The sequence below is a fragment of the Callospermophilus lateralis genome, chromosome 1 (assembly GCF_048772815.1).
Source record: "Callospermophilus lateralis isolate mCalLat2 chromosome 1, mCalLat2.hap1, whole genome shotgun sequence".
NCBI lineage: Eukaryota > Metazoa > Chordata > Mammalia > Rodentia > Sciuridae > Callospermophilus > Callospermophilus lateralis.
Window position 1 is genome coordinate 154,966,628 of NC_135305.1, and position 25,252 is coordinate 154,991,879.

The 25,252-nt window shown below is 43.5% G+C and overlaps 1 protein-coding gene across 2 annotated transcripts in view; it reads right to left on the reverse strand.

Annotated features, from left to right (window-relative positions):
- The window catches only part of Fbxo21 (F-box protein 21), a 39,059-nt gene extending 14,657 nt beyond the window's left edge, over positions 1-24,402 (reverse strand). For both annotated transcript variants that reach the window (XM_076855042.2, XM_076854957.2), the window contains exons 1-9: positions 24,150-24,402; positions 23,220-23,355; positions 21,276-21,370; positions 13,981-14,102; positions 11,172-11,318; positions 10,722-10,858; positions 9,329-9,465; positions 4,950-5,129; positions 3,485-3,617 (exon numbers count right to left, since the gene is read on the reverse strand). In XM_076855042.2, coding sequence (XP_076711157.1) covers positions 3,485-3,617; positions 4,950-5,129; positions 9,329-9,465; positions 10,722-10,858; positions 11,172-11,318; positions 13,981-14,102; positions 21,276-21,370; positions 23,220-23,355; positions 24,150-24,388 — 1,326 coding nt within the window. In that variant the 5' untranslated portion in view covers positions 24,389-24,402. The remainder of the gene's footprint in view (positions 1-3,484; positions 3,618-4,949; positions 5,130-9,328; positions 9,466-10,721; positions 10,859-11,171; positions 11,319-13,980; positions 14,103-21,275; positions 21,371-23,219; positions 23,356-24,149) is intronic.
- Positions 24,403-25,252: the final 850 nt, after the last annotated feature.

The following is a 25,252-nucleotide window of genomic DNA, read 5'->3' on the forward strand; positions in this document are numbered from 1 at the left end:
CAACAATTCCACACACCCCTGAGTTAGCACCTTCTCCCAACCCAAACAAGCTCATTCTCCACCCACTCCCTTTTATACTGGCGTAACTGTCTCCTTGTTGGAAAACCTAGATACCTTATTGGAATCTTCTCCTTTTTCACAGCCCATGAAGTCTGGCCATTTCTCAATTATTCCCCCCAAATGATTCTGAGGCCTAGGGTATGGCTCAGGGGCACAGTGTCTGCCTAGCACTTAAGGGGTCTCGGTTCCCTTCCCAGCACCAACGGAAAACAGATAAATAAATGTCCTGAACGCCTACTCTGTGTGGGGATGGTGCCGAGAGCACGAACAGCTACAGCGAGGGCTGCACTGTTCCAGGGGAGGGAGGACGGGACGGCAGCACCACAGATGAGTGCGGGCTGGTGGAGAGCTGACCTTGCTGGGGCTGGGCGTGGGCATCCAGGGAGGCAGTAGTTCGACAGACAGCTCAGCAGAAGCTGGAGCAGAGCTGAGCTCCAGCAGGGAGTGGTACACACAGAGGACTGCAGCATGGATAGGAGAGGCGCAGCCTGTGCAGAACACCAGGGGACAACCCGTGGAGTCACAAGGTCAGGCAGACAAGGCGAGCCCACCAAGAACCCATGGGCCACACTGCAGAGCATTAGTCTCATCTTTCAGGCCACGGGGTGGGAGGAGTGTCAGCAGTGAAAGAACAGTAGTGACACTTTATTAAGATGACTCTGGTTACCACATATTAAGTTGGCCCAAAGGGTCTCAGAGCAGAGACCAAACTGGGCCTGTGTGCCAATCTAGGTTGCAGAAGGGTCGTTTTCAATAGGCTGATGGCCACCTGCCGGGAAGCAGAACCAGGTTCTGGTCATGGAGGACCTGTGGGTAAGTCATCCTAGAGCCTCAGAGTCTGGAGCGTTAGCGTACAGGTGGTCACAAGGTGAGCAGAACTGCTTTGGGGAAAGGTGCAGAGGACAGGAAGCCAGGGCCTACCTGGTGTGGAGCCTTAAGGGAGGCCTGGGAGCCGGAGACCACAGAGCACAGGGAACAGTGTTCTGGGGGCGGGTGGGGGGGCAACCCAGGGATGGGGAGACAAGTACCTACTGTGTTAAGCAGCAAGAAGAATGGTTTAAGTGAAACAGGACCACTGTCTTCCTTGGCTACAGCAGTGCCCTGGAGTGACCCCCATGTTCTGGAGTGGATGGAGGCAGGCAGGTGGGCACTGGGCAGTCCAGGAGGTGCCTGAGAAGGTTACTGGGAAGGAAGTGGGCTGAAGGGAGTGCCACAGGCAACGCCAGTAGGACTCCCCTTTTCACACCCACAAAGGGAGGGGCTTGCCTTGGGCAATCAGAGGGGCACTCTCTTCACTAAAATGCAGAGAAAGGAAAAGGACAGCTACATGGGTCCAGCAGCCGCAAAGCATCCTGGCCCCTTCAGAGATGATCCTTCCTCCGCCGTCACAAACTCATGGGGTGATGCCTGAGGTGGGCTCGGGCACCAGTCCAAGGTGAAACTCATGGTGCCCCCACACATGTGCACGAGAGTGTGGCAAGTTACTTCTCAGTGCCTGTTGTGTTATTTGTCAAAGGCAAAACTGAAAGCAGTATGAAGGGGGAGGCTGAGAGGGCGGATATGTGCAGTAAACACTAGTGACTTTAAAAACTACTGCCACCGTGACCAAGGCAGTCTGTTCTTAGCTCTTTCTGATTTACCTCCATGGAAAGCAAGGCCACCTTCAGGTCCTCCCAGCTCAGCATGTCCCCTTTACCTAACAAGGCCCAAGGCTTCAGAGACTCATCTCACACCTGCTCCCCGCTTTCACACACACGCACACACAGGCACGGACGGGCCCTGTCGGGCTGACCCTCCAAGCGCACACCAGGCCTCTGCAGTGTCCACAGGCTGCTCCCCACTGCTGCCCGACCCAGCGGCTCTGAATTTGCTCTCAGCCTTCAAAGGCCACCTCAGAGCCTTCCTCTGGAGAGGTGCCTTCTCTCTGGGTACCCTCTGAATTCTTCCTCACTAGGCGCCCTAGCCTCCTTCCCATCTCGGGGTGCCACTTCCAACGCAGCACCATGTGCTTGGAGGGGAAGGAGTCTCAGGTGCCCTGGGGAAGAGCCACGGTTCTTTCCTGACCTCCAGAGGAGAGTGGCGCTAAGTGCACCCTGCAGTGCAAGTCAGGAAGAAAGGCTCTCTGCACAAACGCTTGCCTGGCAGGAAGGTGCCCAGGATCACTCCAAAGGCTACTGAGGCCATTTCCAGTAGTAGAGTGTGAGTGCTGACATCAGTCAGGTGTGGGGGTAAGGACACCTGAGATAACCCCCAGACTGTGCCTCACAAAGGGGACTGTCAACAGCATAACCTTCTGGCAGACTGATCATTTAACTATAGGATCCACAATGAAAGAATCTTGGAGTTCCATGGATGAGCATGAAATCCCTTCACAAATCTAAAGTAATAAGCGACAGATCAGCTACGTACATCCTGTTACCAAAAGTAAATAAATAAAATTAAAATTCAAATGGATGATTACACCCTAGACAGCTGAGCTGTAGGGAGCAGGTGATCTAAGTAACACTCTATGACCTTCTGTGGGAGGACCTGCACCAACTTTGCTGTGGACAATGTCTTGAGATAGGAGACTGGAATATCCCCCACCTGAGTTTTCTGAGATGTACTTTAGATCTTTAAAGCATTAAACTAATGAGACAATGTCAACCTTGGCAATGTAGGCTCATTTAGGATATTTATGCTCTCCAAAAAGATTAGGCTCTTCTCTAATAACTTAGGGAGGTGACATTCCAGTGACAGCTTGGAATCAAGCTCCTTCACCATGCTGTTCTAGACAAACAAAATGAATCACTGTCATATGTCCAGGAAACAGCAAGGGTGGGAAGGGAATATGTCACTGGCTCCTGCAATGTCACACACAACCAGACCCACGTGTGTGCTGCACCCACACTTGCCTGAGACCAGCTCTGATCTCACCACTGTCACCTCCTCATAGTGCTTGCTACTGGCCATTACAAAACTGAGAACATTCAAGTGAACAGCATGAAAATTCAACCATTTTCGGAAACAAAACTGGTCCTCAGCTAGTTCAGTGGCCAGACTGACTTCCTATGCTAAACAGGGTACTTATTCATGGTAAGTTTAGTTGCTAACAGTCAGCTGAAGGTCTCACATTCTGTTTGCTTCCCTGTGTTGAAGGTGACCCGTGAAAGACAAAGCTTGGGCACCAGTGGATGAGTGGTGGGGCAGGTTTTGTGGTTCTAGGTGCCCAGTGACTAACCACAAAGGGGAACAGTCAAACTCCTGGCAGTAGAGCCGATGTTCCTTGGAATTAGAGGAAACAGAAAATAATTTTAGGACTGGGAGATTGAGTAAATTTGTGCACATTCCCCTTTTAGTAAAAGGATGAACTTGTAACAGCCGCCTTTAAATCTAGAACTCTCTTCTCTAAGGTAAGTGCAAAGCATCAAAGTAAAATAATTACCTTCTCTGGCCAGATTCCCAGGTGAAAGTAGAGTCTGGCTTGAAGAAGCAGAAGCTGCACCTGGTCCGGGTACATCGCCAGATACAGATCCAATGAGTCTCTCAGGAGCTGGTAGGACTGGTCGATGCCTTCCCTAGAGGAGACAGTCACTTGGTCTCATCTGGTGGGTTTTTCAGTTAAGATCCTTCTTTTCCAAGCATGGGTTTTTAAAGTAATTGACATTAATCCCAAATGTTTTCTCTCTTTCACTCTTTTTATTTATTTACTTTTGTTACTGAGGATTGAACCCAGGGATGCTCTACCACTGAGCTACATTCCCACCTCCTAAGCCCTTTACTTTTTGAGACAGGGTCTCCCTATATTGTCGAGGCTGACCTCGAACTTGAAATCCTTCTGCCTCAGCTTCACCACAATAACACTATAAAAATTAGAAATAAATCTTGAGCTGGATGCAGTGATGCATGCCTAAAATCCCAGTGGCTTGGGAGGTTGATTCAGGAGGATCACGAGTTTGAGTTTAGCCTCAGCAATTTAGTGAGACCCTGTCTCAAAATAAAAAGCAAAAAGGACTGGAGATGTAGCTCGGTAGTAGAACACCCTGGGTTCAATCCTTAGGGTGTTCTACCACTGAGCTACATCTCCAGTCCTTTTTGCTTTTTATTAGCACCAAAAAACAAAAGAACCTGGACTAGGCAGAGCATACAGACTAGGCAGAGCACATAGGACCTCAAGGGAACAGTGAGACACAAAACTATTTGGTGTGTCATGACAATAACAGATGCAAGTCATGGTGTATTTGTCCCAATCCTTGGAGTGTTAGAACATCAAGGGTGAACCCTAATGAAACTGTGAATTTGGAGACATAATGATGTGGCGGAGTAGGTTAGCACTTGTCACAAAGGCCCACTGTGGTGAAGATGTGGACAGTGAAGAACGTTGGGCATGTATGGGAACAGAAGGCATAAAGGAATTCTCTACATTCTGCTTAATTTTTCTATTGAACTAAAACTGCTTTAAATAATTCAATTCTATTAAAAAAAATTCTATTATCAGGTAGAAAACTATTACTGTTAACACACAACCTACAACTATTTTCCCAGGATGAATTTCCTTGGACTCAGAGCAAGACGGTTCCACTGTTTAAGTGATAAATTATTAAACAATTGGACACAAGAACATCCTGCCTCTGAAAAATCATCTTTTCCAGTCTAGACATTCTTGCTGGTGAAGAGCACCCTCAGTGTTTACAAGGAGGGTATATCCAAGTCCACTGTGAAGACCTCAAGGGAAGCCACTTAGCACCTCTCGACTGTGTACAGCATTGTCAAGGGAACCGTTATTTTTCAGGTGGTAGTCAGCTATGATGCTGCAGCCACTCGCAGGTGAGTTCATTATACACAATTCTCGGTGAAGACACACAAGCCTCTGAAGACACACATTTTGCTTAGGTATCAGAAACCCTTACCGCTTCCCCAGGCTCAACAGGTTTCCCACCATTCGCTGTAACACCTTCTTGACGTTGACCACCCCATAGAGCGCTGCGGTCACATGCTGGCCAATCAGGTATTCACATTCTTTCACTGTCAGCTGCTTGCCTTTCCCAAAAGCATCTATGTAGATGTAGTCAAAGATGTCCAGGGTCGCCCTATCAGAAGAGCCAAATATTAGATGAGCTGAAGAATTCAGTATTTTAATCTCTACAATAAGCTGCTCAAACCAGAGGTCAAAGGTTAAAACAGTACTCTCGACACTGACAATATTAACGCCTTGTCCACAGTTTAAAACCTGACTCTTTACGGGAGCTCAACTATCAGACCAGTCCTCTGGTGTTTAAGGGACACCATGCATACAGGCCGCCTATCAGACCTTTTTAATTAAAATTGATCCAAAACTCATGACCATGGACATCAGAGCTCAGTTGAGAAAGACATAGGAATGGCCAAGGCAGACTACTCCATGGATCAGCAGTAGTTAGCCTCTGGGGATGCTGAGCCCTTGAGGATCTGAGAAAAGTTCTGGCACCTCACTCCAGAAGGATTCTGCCCTCCATTCTGTGCATCTTGGTTTCAGGTTGGGAGCCCTGCACTAGACCACAAAGAGTTGTGCCTTGCTCACTGGCCTAGCTCAGTGGCGAGCAGGGGCACATGATACAAGTTCCTACCGCACAGACCAGTGTGCCATGAGGGCTTATGGAATGATTTAGGTGGCTGTCTGTCTCAGGGACAGCTGTGATTCCTTTGAGCAATTATTTCATTTTGATCTTATTCTCACTGCAAATCACATATCAAATTTTCTATTTGGCAGCTAAAAAGCCCAGTCAGATTTCTTTCTTGAATTATGTTTATAGCCCACTTTTAGCAAAGACCTAAGACATATAAAATGTTCTAGAAATAAGGATCTCTTCCCCTCTCTTTGGGGCCAGAACTTCCTAAGGACAAACACATAAAAATTTATAGGCCAAGATCATTTATGAGCATGAATACAAAAAATCCTGGACAAAATACAAGCAAATTAAATGGATCCATGTATTTTCAAAAAATATGATTAAGTTAGACGTACCCCAAGAATGACAAAAGAGCTAAACATTAAAAAATCTATTTCTGGGGTGTAATTCAGTGGCAGAGCAAGTGCTCAGCATGTGCAAGGCCCCTTGTTCAAGCTCCAGACCAAACCAAACAAACCCCATTACTGAACATACAGGATAAGAGCAAAATTGTGAGATCACATGGATAGCTAGGGAAAATCTCTAATATCTAGAGATTAATAAAACTCTTAGCAAATTAGGAATCTGAAGGGCAGCTTTGATAACCCTAATGAAAGGTATCTCCCCAAACATAATGCTGGATAGTGACATCTGAAAAGCATCCCACTGAAAGTCACACCCAAGGCATGGCGCATGCCATCACTGTTTATCAACTCTGGACAAAAGGATCTGGCCGAGGGAGTAAGGTAACCAAAACAAACAAATATATAAAGCTAGGGCTGGGGACGAGGCTCAGGGGTGACAGTGCTTGCCTAGTACATGCAATGCCCTGTGTTCAATCCCCAGCAATGCCAAAAAAATTAAAAAAAAAAAAATATATATATAATGTTACATATATAACATGTATATGAAGAATTCAGTATTTTAATCTCTACAATAAGCTGCTCAAATCAGAACAGCTTATTATAGAGATCAAAATTATATAAGAGAGATTAAATACATATTGTTACATTTATAATATATATATTTATAAAGCCAGAAAAAAGAAAAGTCAATACTTACTGATATGATGATTATCAACACCAAAAAATTAAGTTGAAAATTACTCACACTCATAATTTATTCAGCAAATGTGAATATCAGACCTATATCTAAATTATTGGCTTCGTCCCTGTATACCATCAATACTTAGAAAAGTAATAATTCCCACTTAAGACAGCAACAAAAATTTAAGGTATCTACAAATAAAAAACCTTCTGAGATATTAATTATCTTGATGAAGGAAAGTGTAAAAATCTTTTCAGGGGCACTAATGAGGACCTAGGTAAATGCGGAGGACCATTTCCTAGACAGAAAGACTCAACAGTGAACACTGCCACTGTCCTCATACTGATCTAGAAATCCAATCAAAAGCAGTCAAAGGCTCCAATCAATATGCACGCAGAATTATTTTACCGAACCTGATGATTCTGTATGGAAGAGCGAAAGCTAAGAAGTGCCACGGCAGACTTGAAGAGCACATTGGGACTCTCATACTACCAGGTATCAGGACTAATTATAAAGTCACAATAATTGAGATAATATGATCTTGGTGCAGAGACAGTGAAAAGAGACCCAAGGCAGGAGTGGTAAGAGCCCAGACAAGAACAGAGAGGGACACAGCCCAGCTGCTGGGGAGAGCTGTGTGCTCCCCCAGCCTGAAGGCCGAGTCCTGCATGGGCCCCGGGGTTTGTTTCTGCTACCTGCCCGAGTTCTTTTTTTCTTTTGAAGACAAGTTCTCACTATGTTACCCAGGATGGTCTCAAACTCCTAGGCTCAAGTGACCCTCCCAGCTTAACCTCTGCAGGAGCTGGGACAAAAGGCTACCTGGGAATATTAACAAATTATTGCATTATTTATTTGCACTATGATATATGCTCACTGTAGCCATGAAGGAAAAATGATACTGTCACCACACACAATGCTACCATGTAATACATTACTATGGTAAACAATATGGTGATCAGTGTTATGAACACTTTATAGCACACAAAAACCATGGTGAGTTACTACATAGGTATTTCAGAATATTTTAGAGAAATATGGAGAGGCTAGATTATACAGAGAAAGTGAATGAGCTGAAAAATTATTTTTCTCATTTAAAATAATGAAAAGTGGATATCTACTTTCCCAGCACCCCCTCCCACTTTAGTACTGAAAATTGAACCTAGAGCGTTCTATCACTGAGTTCCATCCCCAGCCCTTTTCATGTTTTATTCTGAGACAGGGTCTTCCCAAATTGGCCAGGCTAGCCTTGAAATGGAAATCCTCCTGCCTCAGTGTCCTGACTTGCTGGGATTACAGGTGTGTGCCTCTGTGCCCAACTTACCCAGTACACATTTAGGAACACATATTTGCAAAACAACATGGAAAACTAGGGAAGGGTGTACAGTTGTCTAAAAAAACACACATACATAATGAACTAATAATCTACGTGGAAGTAAACACTTTCAAACAGACTGGTAGTTACTTCTGGGGAACAGAAGGGGGAAAAAGCAATCAGGAAGAATGCCTGGAAGGCTTCAATTACACATATAATATTTCACTTCTTTTTTAAACTAGGAGGTAGACACACAGAGACAAATTGTACTTCTTTCTATGCAGCACCAGAGCCTTGACTAGATGGATAAAGGACTGTGATCTTTTCCATCCTCCAAGCCACTCTATTAAAAAGTGACCCCATTTTACAGAGGAAGAAACTGAAGCTCAGAGGAAACCAAGGTTTGAGCTCAGGCTGATGTCAAAGTTCAAGTATTTTCTACAGCATTGTCTGATCAGTTCACCTAAGATCATTACAATTCATCTTTCGGTTTCAAAGAACGTGAAATAGATTATTACTTTTTCCACTAAATGGCAGATTTAATAAGATATTTCTTTTTTTTTTGGCATTGAGGATTGAACCCAGTGGAGTTTAACCACTGAGCCACATCCCCAGCCTTTTTAAAATATTTTATTTAGATACAGGGTTCTCACTAAGTTGCTAAGGCTGGCCTTGACTCTGATGATCCTCCTCCTTCAGCCTCCTGAGGTGCTGGGATACTGGCATGTGCCACCACACCTGGCTTGAACTATTTCTTGCAGAACAGCTAGATTACAACTGAAGAGATTTCTGACTGATAAGACACTAGATTTAAAAGAACAAAACAGAACTCATTAGCCAGGTTTCTTTCTCTCTCTCAAGCTTGGGCACACACGCAGAAGAAAGGGGAGATTTATGGAAGGAAGGAAAGTAAGAATTTCTCTAAGAATGCTTTGATCTGATCTACTTTGGAACACAGGGACCTTGGAGCCAGAAGACCTTGAAGTCCTAGTCTTTCTTATTTTAATTAAACTTTTTGAGGTAAATATAGATTTACATGTAGGTATAACAAATACAGAATACCCTTGACCCAATCCCTCCTGATGGTAACAGCTTGCATGACTACAATACAATATCACAAGTAGAATATCAACATGGATTACCATCAAAAACCAAAACAGCCCCATGTCCCAGTTTTGACCTCTGTGTGGTGATACCTAATGTAACCATGAAGTCAGGCTTTCTCTCAGCACAGTGGGACTGGGTCCTTGGCACCAATTACAATGTATCAGAGGGGGCTTACCCTTCTGCTCCTTGGCACCACCTTAATAAGAAGTGACTTGGGAAGTTGACAGGCTCCAGTGGGACTCCCAACTGCCGAGCAATTGTCAAATAGAGCAGAGACATGCTGATTGGGATTCCTGTTCTACGGATCAAAACCTAAAGGAGAAAAAATGCTTTGGATTCACACATTCTCTTTCATTCAACAAATATTCTTACAAGTACCTACTGTACATCAGGCATGATGCTAGGGTTTGAAGCTTAAACAATCAATATTTTATTTATTTAGATCAGAGGTCAACAAGTTATGACCCATGGGCTAAATCCAGTCCACCTGGATACTATTTTTGTAAAGCTGGCATAAAAAGAGCTTTTATATTTTTCAAGAGTACCATTTTGTCATATATGAAAATAATATGAAATTCAAATGTTAACGTCCACATATAAAATTCTGTTGGAACACAGCAGCACTCATCTGTTTCTGTGTCACTGTGCCCGCCTTCACTCTGTAAGAGCAGTCCTGAGGAGTCAGGAGAGAGACCACAGGGACTGCAAACCAAGATAACATACTGTCTGGCCCTTTACAGGAAGTTGGCTGACTCCTGACTTAGGTCCTCGTTCTTCCAAAAAGAATTTAAAGACATTTCAAGGAAAAGTGTGTGTGACAAAATAAAATGAAAGTAGCAGGCAGAGCACAGAATAGACATGAAAACGGAGCCAAGAAGGAAATAAATATTGAAAGTGCCAAGACTGACATGGCTAGGCCGCGGATCGCCACCAAATTTGCTGGAGACCAGAGCAGAGACAGCCCTGATGAGGTTTGCAGGTGTGTGTTCACATGGCACAGTGGACCCAACTGAGTCAGAGAAATACCTACTTCTACTAGCAAATTTATCCCCATACAAAGGACATTCACAGCAAAACTCTTGTGACTGAAAAAAAATTGGCCTTCAGAAATGGGAAGACAAAGCATTCATCCTCCACAAATAGAGAGTCTATCAGAAACGAACTTAAAATATACATGTACACACACACACACACACACACACACACACAGCCATCAATTGGTACTGGTGAGGAGTTGGTTCCAGGACTGCCCACAAATACTGAAACAAATACTCAAATCCCTTATATAAAGTGGTACACTATTTGTAAATAACCTTGCATTCTTTAAACCATCTCAAGATGACTTAAAATACCTAATGCCATACAAATGGTAGGTATGTAAAAGAAATGTAGGATATATAAATAGTTGTATTGCTTAGGTAATAATGACATGAAAAGTCTGTGCATGTTCAGTACAGATGCAATCATTACTTTTTTTTTTTTTAATATTTTGTTAAAATATGTGGATGCAGTGGAATCCACAGATATGGAGGGCCAACTGTATCTTTCTTTACTATATCCACATTTACCTGGTGCATGTATAAGTTGAGTGCATTGTAATAATCCATTCGGTTCCCCTTGAATTTCAGCTGGTCATAAAGGACATAATTCATGGCATCCAACACCTGGCTCTGAAGTTCTATTTCCATTATCATGGAAGAGTCACCTGAAACATAGAGATCTGCTCTGGGACACAAGTACAAATGACGTTCCCAATAATGCCCCAAATAACCCACAATATGTGGTGACTGGCAATGGCTTAACAACCAAGTGCTTCCAATCTAGGGAGCAGAATGGAGTATGTATCTAAAGTCTCTTATTTTATTCAGGTAAAAAGGATGTTCTATTGTTTATCACGTTTTTTTGTTGTATAAACGGACCATCTTAGCATTTCCCAAATAAACCAACTCCCCAAGGTTTTTGGTTTGTTTGGTGTTTTTTTTTTTTCAAATATAGCTGGACCCAAAGCAATTCCACACCTGCCTTGAAGGCCAAGCTGGGATGGCGGCTGTTTATGCCCCGGAGGGTTTTGCAAACAAGCTCTACGATGCTGTCGATCTGGGCCTGGATGTCTTTGAGGCTGATGTCTGAGAGAGGGTTGCAGTACTGGTCGATGTACACGGCACCTGGGGATGAATAATAACCAGGCGATTGATACTCTTTTCTTCCTTATTCTTACCAGCTTGTTGTTGGGCCCCAAACACCCCAGGCGAGAGCTCTGCGCACCACCCACCACCAGATAAGTGTCCTATCTTAGGCCTTGCTGCTAACACACTGAGAAGGAAAAGCAGATTTCACAATGAAGGAGTTTGTATTTCACTCTTCTTCTAATAAACAAACTTCTCTGACCTCTCAGAGTTCATGGGTTCAAAAATTGTGTAATAGTCCGGCGCAGTGGTGTACACCTATACTCCCAGAAGGTCAGGAAGCTGAGGCAGGAGGATCATGAGTTCAAAGCCAGCCTCAGCAAAAGTGAGATGCTTAGCAACTTATTTAAGACCCTGTCTCTAAATAAAATACAAAATAAGGGTGGGGATGTGGCTCAGTGGTTAAGTGTCCCTGAGTCCAATCCCCAGTAGCAAAATAAAGAAACAGACAAATAAATAAATAAATGTGTAGTATCTGGCATATTCCTATGTTCTATGATAAGGAGAATCAGATGTGACAATGGAGATCTTTTCAAGCTACTTCTCTCTCCTGCTTTCTTATAGGTTCAAAATCCAAAATCTTCAGAAACCTTAATGGGGTAAAACAGTTCCTTTCTTTAAAAAAACAAAAAATAAATAAAATAAAAATGAAAGCCCTCAATGACCATCCATTTGAATAAACTCTACTTCTCAAGGTGAAGATTAAATGGACTTTGTAGATAACTGTACCTTCAAATTAAACAGTAACGCTCAGAGAAGCTGCCAATGAAACATCACACAGGGCACACCAGAGACCCTGCCTCTTGAAAACCAGCACTCTCCAGAGCTTTAGGTGATCTTTTCACCTGACACCAAAGGGTTGTCATCATTTGGTTACAGGACATATTCACTTGGGAGCCTGGGAGTCATCTTCAATTCAAGAGACCCCAGAACAGTTCCGGATCCTGACTACCCTATCAGCAAACACTCTGAGGAGCAGAGAGCACTGAATGGGCATCAAGAGACTGAGTCTCCAGTCCTGTGTTGCCACCAGCCAGGGTCTGGCTCCTGGGCCCCTGTGTGCCACTCCCTCCCCATATGGCCGAGGGCCATACTGCACATCTCTACTCAGCCTAACACCTACTCCTGCACCTCTTCAATGGCATCAGAGCTCCATGGGCCACCAAGCATCAAAGCCCTGGACAGGTGTCCATTCACTCAGCCATGTAAAATTCGATGATGGCTTCCAATGCCTACAACAATGATTTGGATGGGTGACTTGAAAACTCTAACTTTGAAAAATGAAAAGTATTTATTTTTATACATAAACTTCAGAAAATAAGGCTTGTTACACTATTCTTAACTGTGAAGTAAACAGGAGGAGGACTTCCAACTTCAGTGTGCATGACAGAATTCCAAGGTGGTAAGGATATTGTATTCTAATCCACTAAAAAAGATCTTCCATTTCCTTCTGGACAGTACTGGACTTTCCTACAATTAATAAGTACCTACACTAGGCATTGTTTATTGCAACTAGGATCATAAAGAAATATAGTGACTAGCTGAAGAAACAAAATGTATACATTTCAAACAGAAAGACTGGGATGCAGGTGACTATTAAATGCTACTACAGCTAGGGAACCCTCAAGCCCTCAGTTGGCACTGGATGGAGGGGAGGCCTGAGCCGAGCCTGGAGGGTACGACAAAGAAGGAGGAGGCCACAAGTGAGCAAGTGAAGGCAGAAGTGTATGTGCAGAGTAATGGGAAGGGTCAGGAAGAAGGACTGTGGAGGACACTGGAAGCAAAGGTTCACAGAGCAAGCTGGCTTCCGTGGCAGGCCTCACAGGAGTGGTGAGAAGGGGAGTCTGGGTTGGACCGGGCTGGATGTGTTGGCTGACTGGAGGGCAGGAGTGGAGGGCTCAGGAGAGCAAGTATCTTTAGAAAGCTGCTGCTGGGAGAGGTTGTGACAGCCACATGAGAACAGGAATGGAGACATGACTAGGTGATAGGGAAGGGAAAAAATCAAAGACTGAATAAGTCACTGGAAGCAAGGAAAGCAACATGCATTTCATAACCACAATTTATGGGAGTGTTTGTATAACATTCTAGGAATTAAAACAGTTTAAAGAAATTGAAGTCACATTTTGTTCCTGCTGGACTACCTAAGAACACAGAGTCACTCCCTGCCCCCACAGAGCCTGCCCACCCAACCCCTTTCTCCTCGCTTCTCATCATGGACCAGCAGATGCCGATGCACCAGAACATTCTGTCCTCATTAAACTCCAACCAGAGGTTGAGGGATTTGCCCAAGGTTACACAGAGACAAAATCAGATGCTTTTATTTCTGTCTTGGAAATGATGCTTCAAAGCTTGGAAGGAATTCATCTCATTAGCTAAAACATCACTCTCACACGTGGACCAATGACGCATCTTTAGAAGCACCCTCTCTTCAGCTGAGGGCTAAAGATACCAACAAAATTTTATCAGAGGTGCAGAACTGCCCACCTCACTGGCCAGACCACAATCCAACCTCCCAAAGCTCTCAGTGTGATTTCTTTTTCCATTCATACCACAAAAGCAGTTCCTTCTCCTGCTCTTAGAAAGACTACTTTTAAAAAGCTACCTATGAAACACCACTGTCCACGGTATGGGAAAGACCCACCTTCAAGATACGACTCATAATCATCAGGCTGCTGAAGAAAAGCCTTGAGGTTATTTAAAATTTTCTGTTGCCGTAGGTAGTAAAGAATTTTTTTGGCGTAGTATTTCCAGGTCAAAGCTTTTCTAGAAAACAAACAAATAACAATCAAGTCAATAAAAATCAAGATTTTTAAAACATTCAATTACTTAGTTTCTACTTCACAATTATCATGTCATGTAGTCTATTACAATCAGAGAACCAGAAATGGTTCACCATCTTTTTTGGAACTGGGGACTGAAGTCAGTTCTACCACTGAGCCACATCCCCAGCCCTTAAAAAGGGCATTTGGGGCGGGGGGGGGGGGGAGCTGGGGTTGTGGCTCAGTGGCACTTGCCTGGCATGTATGAGGCCCTGGGTTCGATCCTCAGCACTGCATATAAATAAATAAAATAAAAGATCTATTTACAACCAAAAAAAAATTTTAAAAAAAGGCATTTTGGGACAAGGTCTTGCGAAGTTGCTGAGGTGGGCCACAAACTTGTGATCATCTTGCCTCAGTCTCCAGAACTGCTCGAATCACAGGTGTGCGCCACATGCCTGGCTGATTCCTGTTCCTATTGTCCTTACTAGCATAGGGGCTGGCAGCACACTGAGGGCTTTGCACGTGTGACTCAACACTCAATCCCTTGTGCTAAAATCCGTGGAACACTTATGGGCTGGCCTCAGATTTACTTGCCTATAATCTTTGGTAAAAGCAAATGAAAGAGCAGCCCAAGAACGAGCTGAGCTTCTGTGGGTTTCAAGAGACAGGAGGGCACCTGGAATGGAGGTTGGTCCCCAGCCTCTGCCTCAGGACACTCTGGGTGCTGCGTTCCCCTTCCGTGGTCACAGCCACAGCAAGTCCATCCAACCTCCGTTCAGACATTATCCACACTGACCTCCCGTTTTTATGTTTCAGAAGTTTTCCCAGACCTTGGTCTTGCATGCCCACCCACCACTCCACTTCCCACTCGGAGGGCGGGGGGGCACATCAGAACCTCTTTCCTCCCAGTCACCGGATCTCCAGTACTGCAGCTCTACCACTCCAGTGAGGCCGACAACCTCCAAGAGCCCAGGACCCCTTACTCCCTCTCAGAATGCCTTTGGTTATCTTCCACACACACACAAGATGTGTCCCTCCTCCCCCTCAAAAATAACCACATTCCACACCTCTCTGGTCATTCTACACTTCATTCTTTTTCTCTACAGTAATAACCACCAAATGTGCATCCCTAAACATTCTAGCCTATTCTATGGTCCTTAAAATCTCTTAATCTACAGGACTTCCCTTTACCTTTTCCCCACCTTGTATTTTTTTTAATCAATTTTTTTTTTTTTTAATTTTATGGTGCTGGCGATTGAACCCAGGGGTGCTTAACCACGGAGCCACATCCTCAATTCTCTTTAGCTGTTTATTTATTTTGTGGTGTTAGGTATTGAACCCAGGGCCCCATGCATGCAAGGCAAGCACTCAAGCAACTGAGCCATATCCCCAGCCCTCCTTTTTTGAGACAGGGTCTTACTAAGTTGCTTAGGGCCTCACTAAATTGCCGAGGCTGGCTCTGAACTTGCAATCCTCCTGCCTCAACCTCCTCAGTTGCTGAGATTACAGGAGTGTGCCACTGTGCCTAGCACCCCCTTGCATTTTATTTGTTGAAGAAACAGGGTTGTTTGACCTGTAGCTTCCCTGTCTGGAGTTTCCTGATTGCATCCACATCATGGTATAAAATGCTCTCCTGAATTTCTTGTTGGAAGTTGGAGGTAGAGTTTCAAGATTCAGATGCCAATCATTTGGCAAGATGCCTTCCCAGGAAGCAGTATGGCCCTGCCTTAGGAGGTGGTTCGGCCTAGTTGTTTCTCTTGCAACGTCAGCAGCCACTGTGACAGGATGCCTAGTCTGCTCATTCCTTAGAGGTTACAAAATAGTGATATTCTAACTGAACAATCCCTTCTTCATTTATTGGTTAGAATATTTCTACAAAGAAAAACTTCCATTCATCTTTGCTATTTGGTCCTCCAACGATACAGGATATAGGAAAGGAAGGGACAACATTTATATCATTCCTTTCATTCATATTTTTCAAACTAATGATCTGAGTTTCTATTATCCTCCAAAGGTGGCCAATAAGTTGTTATTTTTAAATACTATGATGAACTCATGGAATAAACATATCTGTTTCAATCCACTCATCTGCATTGATGCTCAAATCCTCACATCTCCAGTCCATAGAAGCCTCTTCACTACTGGCTCCAAACACTTCTATTGTGGAGAATTGTTGGTTGTTTGCTACCCGGTTCCAGGCTTGGAAGATACTTGAGGCTCATCTTTTTCATTTCCTGCACTGGACCTAGAATCAACCATTTCTCCAAAAACCCTGGTTACTTTTGGTGGGAAATGGTATCTAAAGTTCACAATCTGAAGACCAGGGAAGATCATTTCTACTGGATTGGTTATTATTTTTAGACCTCTTCAGTGAACAGAGCTAGTATGCTTAATGACTGCACATACCCCGACATATATCTACATATTTAAGTATAAAATACTACATGAGTTCACCCCAACACTAGTAATTCAAATTTAGAAGTACACGGCTTAGACTTCCTTCTATTTTCTTTTTTATTCCAGAATTCTGCTTCTGCAGGATTCCAGATGACAGAATTAGAATAATTATCACATAATTGTTCACTTACTTTATTATACACCTCTCACACACACATTATGCTCAGAATAACAAGACCAACATTCTTGTCACTTTAATGAGTGCAAAGACAGACTATTTACACACACATCTTTCTGCACTGTCACTGTCCACTCATTTTTTAAATAGCTGCACTGAACCCAACAGCCAGGGCCCATGCCCACGACGCACACATACTTTGTCCCTACAAGCCTGGTTTGGATTTAATTCTACAGCCTATGTTGAATGCTCACCCCCAGGTCTGTGTCAACATATCTGTTCTGTTTTGTTTGTTTAGAGTGTCCAAAGATCATTTTCTAGCAGATTTGTCAGACAGAGCCTGAAAGTCTGGCTCCCTCCAAGTTGGTAAGTTTGCAGCTTTATATCTGGAAGTCAGTCTAGCTGGCATAAATACCTTAGCTAACATTTTCTTTCAATCTTTGAATATCTTTTTTTCCTCTGCCATAAAGCATTGCTATTGAATAGCCTGTTGACATATTTTATTTTCTTTCTCTTGTAAATGACTTCACCATTTTTTGCTTGGATAACCAAAGGGCTTTTCTGTCTTTAAATCTAGTGATTTGGGGGCTGGGTGCAGTGGTGCACACCTATAAACCCAGAGGCTTGGGAGGCTGAGGCGGAAGGATCATGAATTCAAAGCCAAAGCCAGCCTCAGCAACTTAGCAAGGCCCTAAGCAACTTATGAAGACCGTCTTAAAAAAAAAAACAAAAAAACAAAAAAACAGTAATTTTACTAAAATATATCTCAGTGTTAGTCATTCTGGGTCAATTTTCTCAGCTACAATATACACTTTTAAAATATGTAGTTTCAAGTCTTTACCGCAGTGTGTCCTCTTTCTTTTTTGGGTGGAAGGGATTGCACCCAGGGCACTTAACCACTAAGCCACATCCCCAACCCTTTTTTATTTTGAGACAGCATCTTGCTGAGTTGCGAAGGCTGGTTTGAACTTTGGATCCTCCTGCTTCAGCCTCCTAAGCCTCTGGGATTATAGATATGTGCCATAGCACCAGGGGACATACTCATTCTGTCTTCACATCTTTTTACTGGTGCGGTGTACTTTTTTCAGACCAACAGAACACCATTAAATACAAATTATTTTTCAAAGACAGAGACTAAAGCATTTGCAGAAACTATCTCTTTCTTCTCCTAAGTTTTCTGTAAGCAAACAACAAGCCTTTTGCCAGGACTGAATACAAACTGGGTTCTCCACAGAAACTGGAATCCCCAAATATTTTAAGATGTAGAGTATTCCCTGTCATTTAAAAACTATCCTATTTTAGGCTCAAAATATATGCCAGGCCAAGGGGTAATATATTTATAAAATTATTTCTAAAAACCCCATCATACATGTTTTTATTTGCTATGCATTTTTAGTCTTTTTTTTTTTCCAATCTGATAAGTAAAAAGGCAAATAACTTGATTGCAAGTTCGAAGTTCCCCTGTTATTTACTTACTTTTTTAATATTTATTTTTTAGTTGTAGTTGGAGACAATATCTTAATTTTATTTATTTATTTTTATATGGTGCTGAGGATCTAACCCAAGGCCTCGCACGAGTTAGGCGAGTGCTCTACCATTAAGCCACAATCCCAGCCCCTCCCCTGTTATTTTATTTAACATTTCTTTGAAAAGTGAGTTTGAAGGTTTTTAACATGATTGTCAGCATATGGATTTGCTCTTCTGTGAATGTTATTCTTCTATCCTTTGTATGTTTTTCAATTTCGTGTTGGAAATTCATAAGAATTATATTAACTTTATGCTTTCTTCAGATATACAGAAGTTTATTTTTTACAACAAAATCATTTGTGTTCTTTCATTGCTTTAGTATCATTGGTCTTGAGTAAGGAGGTCTCCCTAAAAGTCTCCCATTTCATTGTGATCATTTAAAAATTTCAATTGTTTAACCCTTTGGAAATTTTTTTATATATGATACAGGTTTTACTTTGTTTCAGGTGGATATTCACCTATTAAATCATCCACCTTTTTCTCTCAGAGTTTAAATATACTATCCATTATTTTGGCATGTGGATCATCCTTTGCCATGGATGGCCATAATTTATCTGTAAGTAGTATTTATTTAAAGACTATTTTTTGGTACAAATAGTCTTGGAATATGTTGTACTATCTCATGATACACATTTCACATTATGATTCTAATTGTCACTGTTACTATTTTTTTGTAGTGCTGAGGATTAAACCTAGGGCCAGGCATACCAGCAAGCACTCTATCACTGAGCTGAGCTCTTCCCAGCCTCCAGGATGATTACTTAAACATTTTTCTTCCTCTGGCCCTTCTTCTAAACTTACTCATCCATATGTGTTTTATGACAGTATTATTCAACTGAAAAAATAAAAAGGTCCCCCTCTCAAAACCCTGTTTGGATCCTAATTAGAATGGCACTAAGTGTCATAATTTCAGAACTAGCATTTTTGTATAGTAAGTCTCTGCTCTTAAGGACATGCTCTTATTTTCAAAAATACTCTGTAGTCTGAATCTAGAATCTCATTCCCAAGAATCTATGGCTTGGAAATGAATCTACTAGACATTCTTCTTCACGGTGACATAAAAAGAAAGTGGCTGCTTATCAGAGAGTAAATTTGATCTTATATCAGTTGATTAAAAAAGCTTTCCTTAAGGTAATGTTGAGTGAGGAAAAAATATATAGAGAGAAAAATACCTATTATATGATACCAATTTTATGAAATAGTGATTCCCCTTTTCCTTACCCATATTTATCACCATCTATTAGCATGAAAGAGCATAACACAGGTTGTTATCAAGAAGTACAGGGGGCCACGGGTGGTGGAACACCAGGAGGCTGGGACAGGAGGGTTGCAAATGCAAACCAGCTTTAGCAACTCAGCAAAACTCTATCTCAAAATAAAATATAAGGGGCTAGGGGTGTTGCTCAGCAGTAGAGCACCTGCCTAGCCTGTGTAAGGCACTGGGTTCCATCCTCAGCACTTCATAAAAATAAATAAATAAATAAAATAACGTATTATGTCCACTTATAACTAAAAAATAAAATATATAGCTGGGATGTGTTAAGCACCTTGAGTTCAATCCCTGCAAGAAGTACAGGGGTAGGTACAGGAAGGCCAATGTGAAAGGAGGGAGGGAGTAGAGAAGAGTATAATCGGCACATATTAGGAAAAAAAAAGTCTGCAATAAACATCTCACTAAACCAATAAAGTACATATGAGATCACACATATGTATTTAAAAGTATATATATGTATGTGTGTGTGTGTGTAAAAAACACAAGTCAGATTTTATTTTTAAGGCTACATAACACTGTTAGATCATACTTCAATTCATTTATAGATAAACCAAAATAGAAACAGGAAAATGACCTCTGCATCTGAACTCATCCAAGGCCTAGAATAGTGACACATCTTACCTCTCCTTGTTCCACTGACAAAGTTTTACCTCTTCCAAATCTCCTTAAAAACAACAATAGAAACATTTCATGCCTTGCTTGTGAGCTATTTCACAATGATTTCTCTTAAGGAAGACAGTAAACACTCCCGCTCTTATCTTCCATCACTAGTAAAGCTTTCTCAATTATTAGAACAGAAAATCCTTTCCACCACCAAGGAAAGTGGGAAGCCAAGTCATCTTCCAGGTAAACGAGAAATTAATCTTCACAACAGAAAAGATAAGCCCTAAAACATTTTAAACAACCACCAAGAGATAACGATACTTCTTAATTGGGAGAATAAGCAACAGTCACTGCCTGAGAGGAAAAAAAAAAAAAAAAAACAGCTCTACTAAATAGCTACAATGTTCAAGACTAAAGTAAGATTCTTACCCAAATTCAGAAATCATAATTTTTTTTTTAATTTAAAAAAGTATCCATTACGTCAAGACATGCCTAAAAGATTATTTTAAAAAACAAAAATTCAATTCATGATAGGCAAATTTGGTAGTGGTAGGTGGAGAGATGACGAAGGATAATGTAACCAAAAGGTTTCACATTGACCTAAAAAATACCCAGTGCCTAGAGCATAGTGCTTGACCTATAGTAGAGCTAAAAATTCTCTTTTCTTTCCAAAAGGATTTTTACAAGATTTCTTTACACAGCTGCCCCTTGGTATCTGTGGTAAATTGGTTCTAGGAACTGCCCTTGGACACCACACTCTGCAGATGCTCAAGTTCCTTATGTAAAATGATGCAGTGTTTGCATTGAAAACTGCGCATGTCCTCCTACATTTTCAATCACCTCTAAGTTACTTATAATAGCTAATACAGTGTAACAGCTATGTAAAATAGTGTTATATTGTTTAGAGAGCAATGACAAGAGAAAAACAAGTTGGTATATGTTCAGTATAGACATATTTTTCCCCAAATATTTTGGATCCAAGGCTGGTTGACTCCACGGACACAGCACCCATAGATACAGATAGCTGATTGCATATCAGTCGTCTTGATGTATTAACTTCGTACTCACAGAACTTTCCAAACAACCTTGGAAACATATTCCCCCAAGGTTTGGTCACATACAAATTATAGCAATTTACTCTAGGGTTATTACTATTAAAACAAACCTAAAAAAACTCTGTGAAAGTTATGGCTTACCGTCCTTCCATATTTAGAATGCACACCAGTTCATCCTCAAAAAATATCTCTGGTCCCTCAAGGTTCTCAATGTCACTGAAGCCATTACAAGGAACCTATGAAGAGGACATACAAAAGTAGGCCTCAGTTACGAGGATTAATGCTGTTGTCATTCACACAAATCTGAGCTGCATACACAGATGCCCACTTCTGTGGACAGTGGTTAACAGCTATTCTATACTACCTCAAACTACCTGCCAGGAGTAGAAAGCATCATGAAAAGCACCAATAATTTATTCAGCTTTCCATGTGACTTGTAAATTAAATTAATTACCTCTTCATACACTGGAAATTGCTGAAACTGAATTCTAATGTGAAGAAAAATAGCTCTTAAGGATTAAGGAGGGCCAGAGCCATCAAAAGCTTGGTGGAGTAGGTGCTCCTTTAACCTGCTGGGTGTGTTTTCTCCTCTGGAGCAGGTAGAATGATGAGCTTCAAGATCTTCACTAAAACACGTATGACTTCTTTCACTTTTTTTTTTTAAAGGTAGCCAGGTCAACCTGTGTGCATGCTCAGGGGTCCTGAGCCAAAGCAATCACCCACCCACAGATCAATCTTTAGTATGCTTCTGCTGTGTTCAAAGTCCTTTACATACTTCTAATTAAGTAGTGGTACAGGGAAAGAGAGAACTAAGAGATAAAAAAGCACAATCCATCATTATTAGGTGAAGGCCCAGAATGTTAAAAATGCATACAAAACCAGCTGGACAAGAAGGTGAGGTTGCAACCTAGTAGCAGCCCAGGACCAACGCATCAAACATGCCTAGGGTAAACACACCTGAACCAGTATTCACCATTTGTGATTATCAATTAGCCAAGGCATAACCTCTCCAAAGTAGAACTTACATTGTGTTCATTCTAACATTAACAAACATTTGTAGCAATGAATTATACTCAGGGAATGTCAATTTTTATTACCCAAATGGAAATAAGTCCAAATTAGTTCAAAGTTCAAAATTTTCCCTTTCAAAACCTGAAACAACTTGGAAACATTTCCAATGTGTATACTCCATTAGCAGTAGTTAAAATTAGAACATCAGAACTAATCTTCAGTTAAATAACCTTCAGTAAACATAAATAAGATCAGTTCTATTTGTAGACCCCTCCCCCCAATCAGAAGTGAAAATTTAATAGTTTGTTGAATTAAAAATGTCAGTTTCAAAATTTTCCAGAGTTGCAAAAAGTTAAGAATCAGGAATGGATACAGAAACTTCCATGAGACATTTTGGGGAAGGGAAAAAAATACCCCCCCCCCCCCCCAAAAAAAACCATGCATTTCAACAATTAAAAAAAAGAAAAGAAAGAAAGAAAACTTCTCAGGTATACTGAATGCAAGACAATTTTATTTAAGGGAGAAACAACTCTGATCTATATGTAGGTTTTCATCCTGTTACCTACAAATAACGCAGTTTGATGCTGGGTAGAATCTGCAAAGCCAGAGGGAAGAAGCACATTAATTCTGTCAACCCTTCTGGGAAGACAACTGGGAGAAATCTATGGTGCTCAATCATTGATGATTTCCCCAAATCATGTGGAGGTTGCAAAAAAAAAAAAAAAACATTTAACCTACTTGAAGAGAAATAGTGCTGATCTGGATTCCCTCCACATTGTGCTGCGGGCCCTCCCTACTCCCTCCACCCCCATTCTCTTTCTGGCTTTAGAAAAGTAAAGCTGGCAGGGACAAATGGCTTCGTGTTGTTTGGATGGGAGGGAAAGGACACAATGACTCTTGCAGCCATGGAAGTGAGTAAGGGATTGTGAGAGCCCTGAACAGGGAGATATCAACAAGAGCCGGATGAGCTAATGCCTACAAACCCAGACACACACGCACGCGCGGACACACACACACACACACACACACACCACTACCAGGCGAATGCTTAGAGCTACATCAACAGATCCTTACGTGCTCTGAAAAGAACCTCTTGGAGAACGAGGCTACAATCTTCCGGGCTTCTAACCCAGCTTTTTGCCGAACTTTATATTCCTCCAACCAATTGACGTAGTCGGTGGGGCTGTAGTGTTTCATAAGGGAAGGCCACCTACAAGGAGAGAAACACCCCCTCAGCTCCACAGAGACCCACAGGCCGCCTTGGGAAACAGACACGGCCAGCCGGCCCGGTGGGAAGAGGGGGCTCCTGGCAGGGGACCTAGTTCGAGTCTCCAGCCGGCGTCCACGCACTCACCCAAACGGTGTGACCTTGGCGTGGCGACTGCGGGCTGTGTGCCTCCACTCCCCCACCTCTAAAAGGAGGGCAGCTGTGGCAGCAAGAGTCCTAAATGATGACAATGACAGTTCGCAGGGACGGCGCGCCGGGCCCTGGGTGTGTTTTCCGCACATCATCTCATTTAACGGCCGCGGTCCGAGGCAGGTCCGGGGAGTCCCGCCGCCCGGAGCCGAGGCGGGAGGCTTTAGAAAGGGGGGGCCGCTACCCTTACAAGGTCATGCGGGGAGCACGCAGGGCCGGACGCGGTCCCGGGTCCGACGCGGAAATCGGTGCTGTCCACCCCCGGCCGGGATGCTGCGCCCGCTGGGTCGCCGCATCACTGGATCCGCGTCAACACGGAGCCCCGTCGGGCACAAAAGAAGCGCGCACAGCGGCTCCGCTGCGTGCGCCGCGGCCGCCGCCATCCTCGGCCGAGGGCCGGCCCGAGGGGCGCGCGAGGTGGGCACGGCGGGGCCCGCGGGGCCGGCGGCCTGGAGGCCTTTGTCTGCGGGCCGCGGGAAGGGTCCGGGGGTGGGGTCCGCGCGCCGGGCGGCCGCGGGCAGCAGGGGGCGGCGGCCGCGGCCGGCGGGCCCGGGGGGCGCCGGCGGGGGCGCGGGGCCGTGGCTCACCTCACCCGGAACTGCTCCTTCCACACCTTCCCGCTGCTCTGGCACACCTCGCGCAGCCGCCGGCAGGTGCTGGAGACGCGGCCGATGTCGCAGGCCGACAGCGAGCCGCTGCACAGGATGTACTCCAGCACCTCGCCCGGCAGGTTCACCAGGCAGCTGAGGCCCGCCGCCTCGGGCGCGGCCTCCTCCGCCAGCGCCGGCACCACCTCCATCGCGCTGTCGACCGCTGCCGCCGCCATCTTGTCCGCGTACCTGGGGCCTCCGCGCGCGCGCGCTGAGACGCTCGCTTCGCCCCGCCCACTCGGGCTAGGGGGCGGGGTCGAGTGGCTCCGCCCATCCTGGAGCCACACCCCCTCCCTCAGCCTGGGACTCCAAAAGGGGAAAAAATGGCTCCGGGGTTGAGAGTTGGCATTACTTCCAGTCAAGACGACGGTGGCATTGATATTGTAGAATGAATTATGTTTTTAAATTGAACAGTAAAAATTATGCATATTTTCATGTGTGACGAGAGCTTTCTGTGCAGGAGCTCATTGGCTCTTCCCCCAAACCTGAGGAACTAGCCTTCTTCCCAAATTACAGAGGGGGAATAGGTTCAGGGAGTGACAAGACTTGCATGGGGCCCCTTGTCCTAGATTCTATCCAGAGCTGCTGGACTCTGCTCTCACCCATATGATGTAATGAGAGCAAACAGTGATCTCGATGGAGTACTGAGCCAGGCATTTTGCTTGCTTTTCGAGGACTCTTCCCCAGGGCACTCTATGATAGTGAAGGGCAGTAATCACAGCCCCCAGATTTGTGTCCTGCAAGCCCATTCTACCATATATAGACCCATATATTCTAGATAAGGGAAACAGGGCTCCTATGGATGGTAGCTACTGATTCAGTCACAGGGATCAAAAACCTGGACTTGAACATTTAAAGCAGGATTGGGTGGGTGTTTTCAATACCTGCATCTACTCTGTTTTTTTTTTTTTTTTTTTTTTTTTAAACTCCAGTTCAGTGCAAGGCCCTGTGCTGGGTACCCTAGAGATTCAGAGGTGAGAAAAAACAGAGTCCTTGTGCCCCAAGAGCTCAAATTCCAACTAGTGTTAGAAAGATCTGTT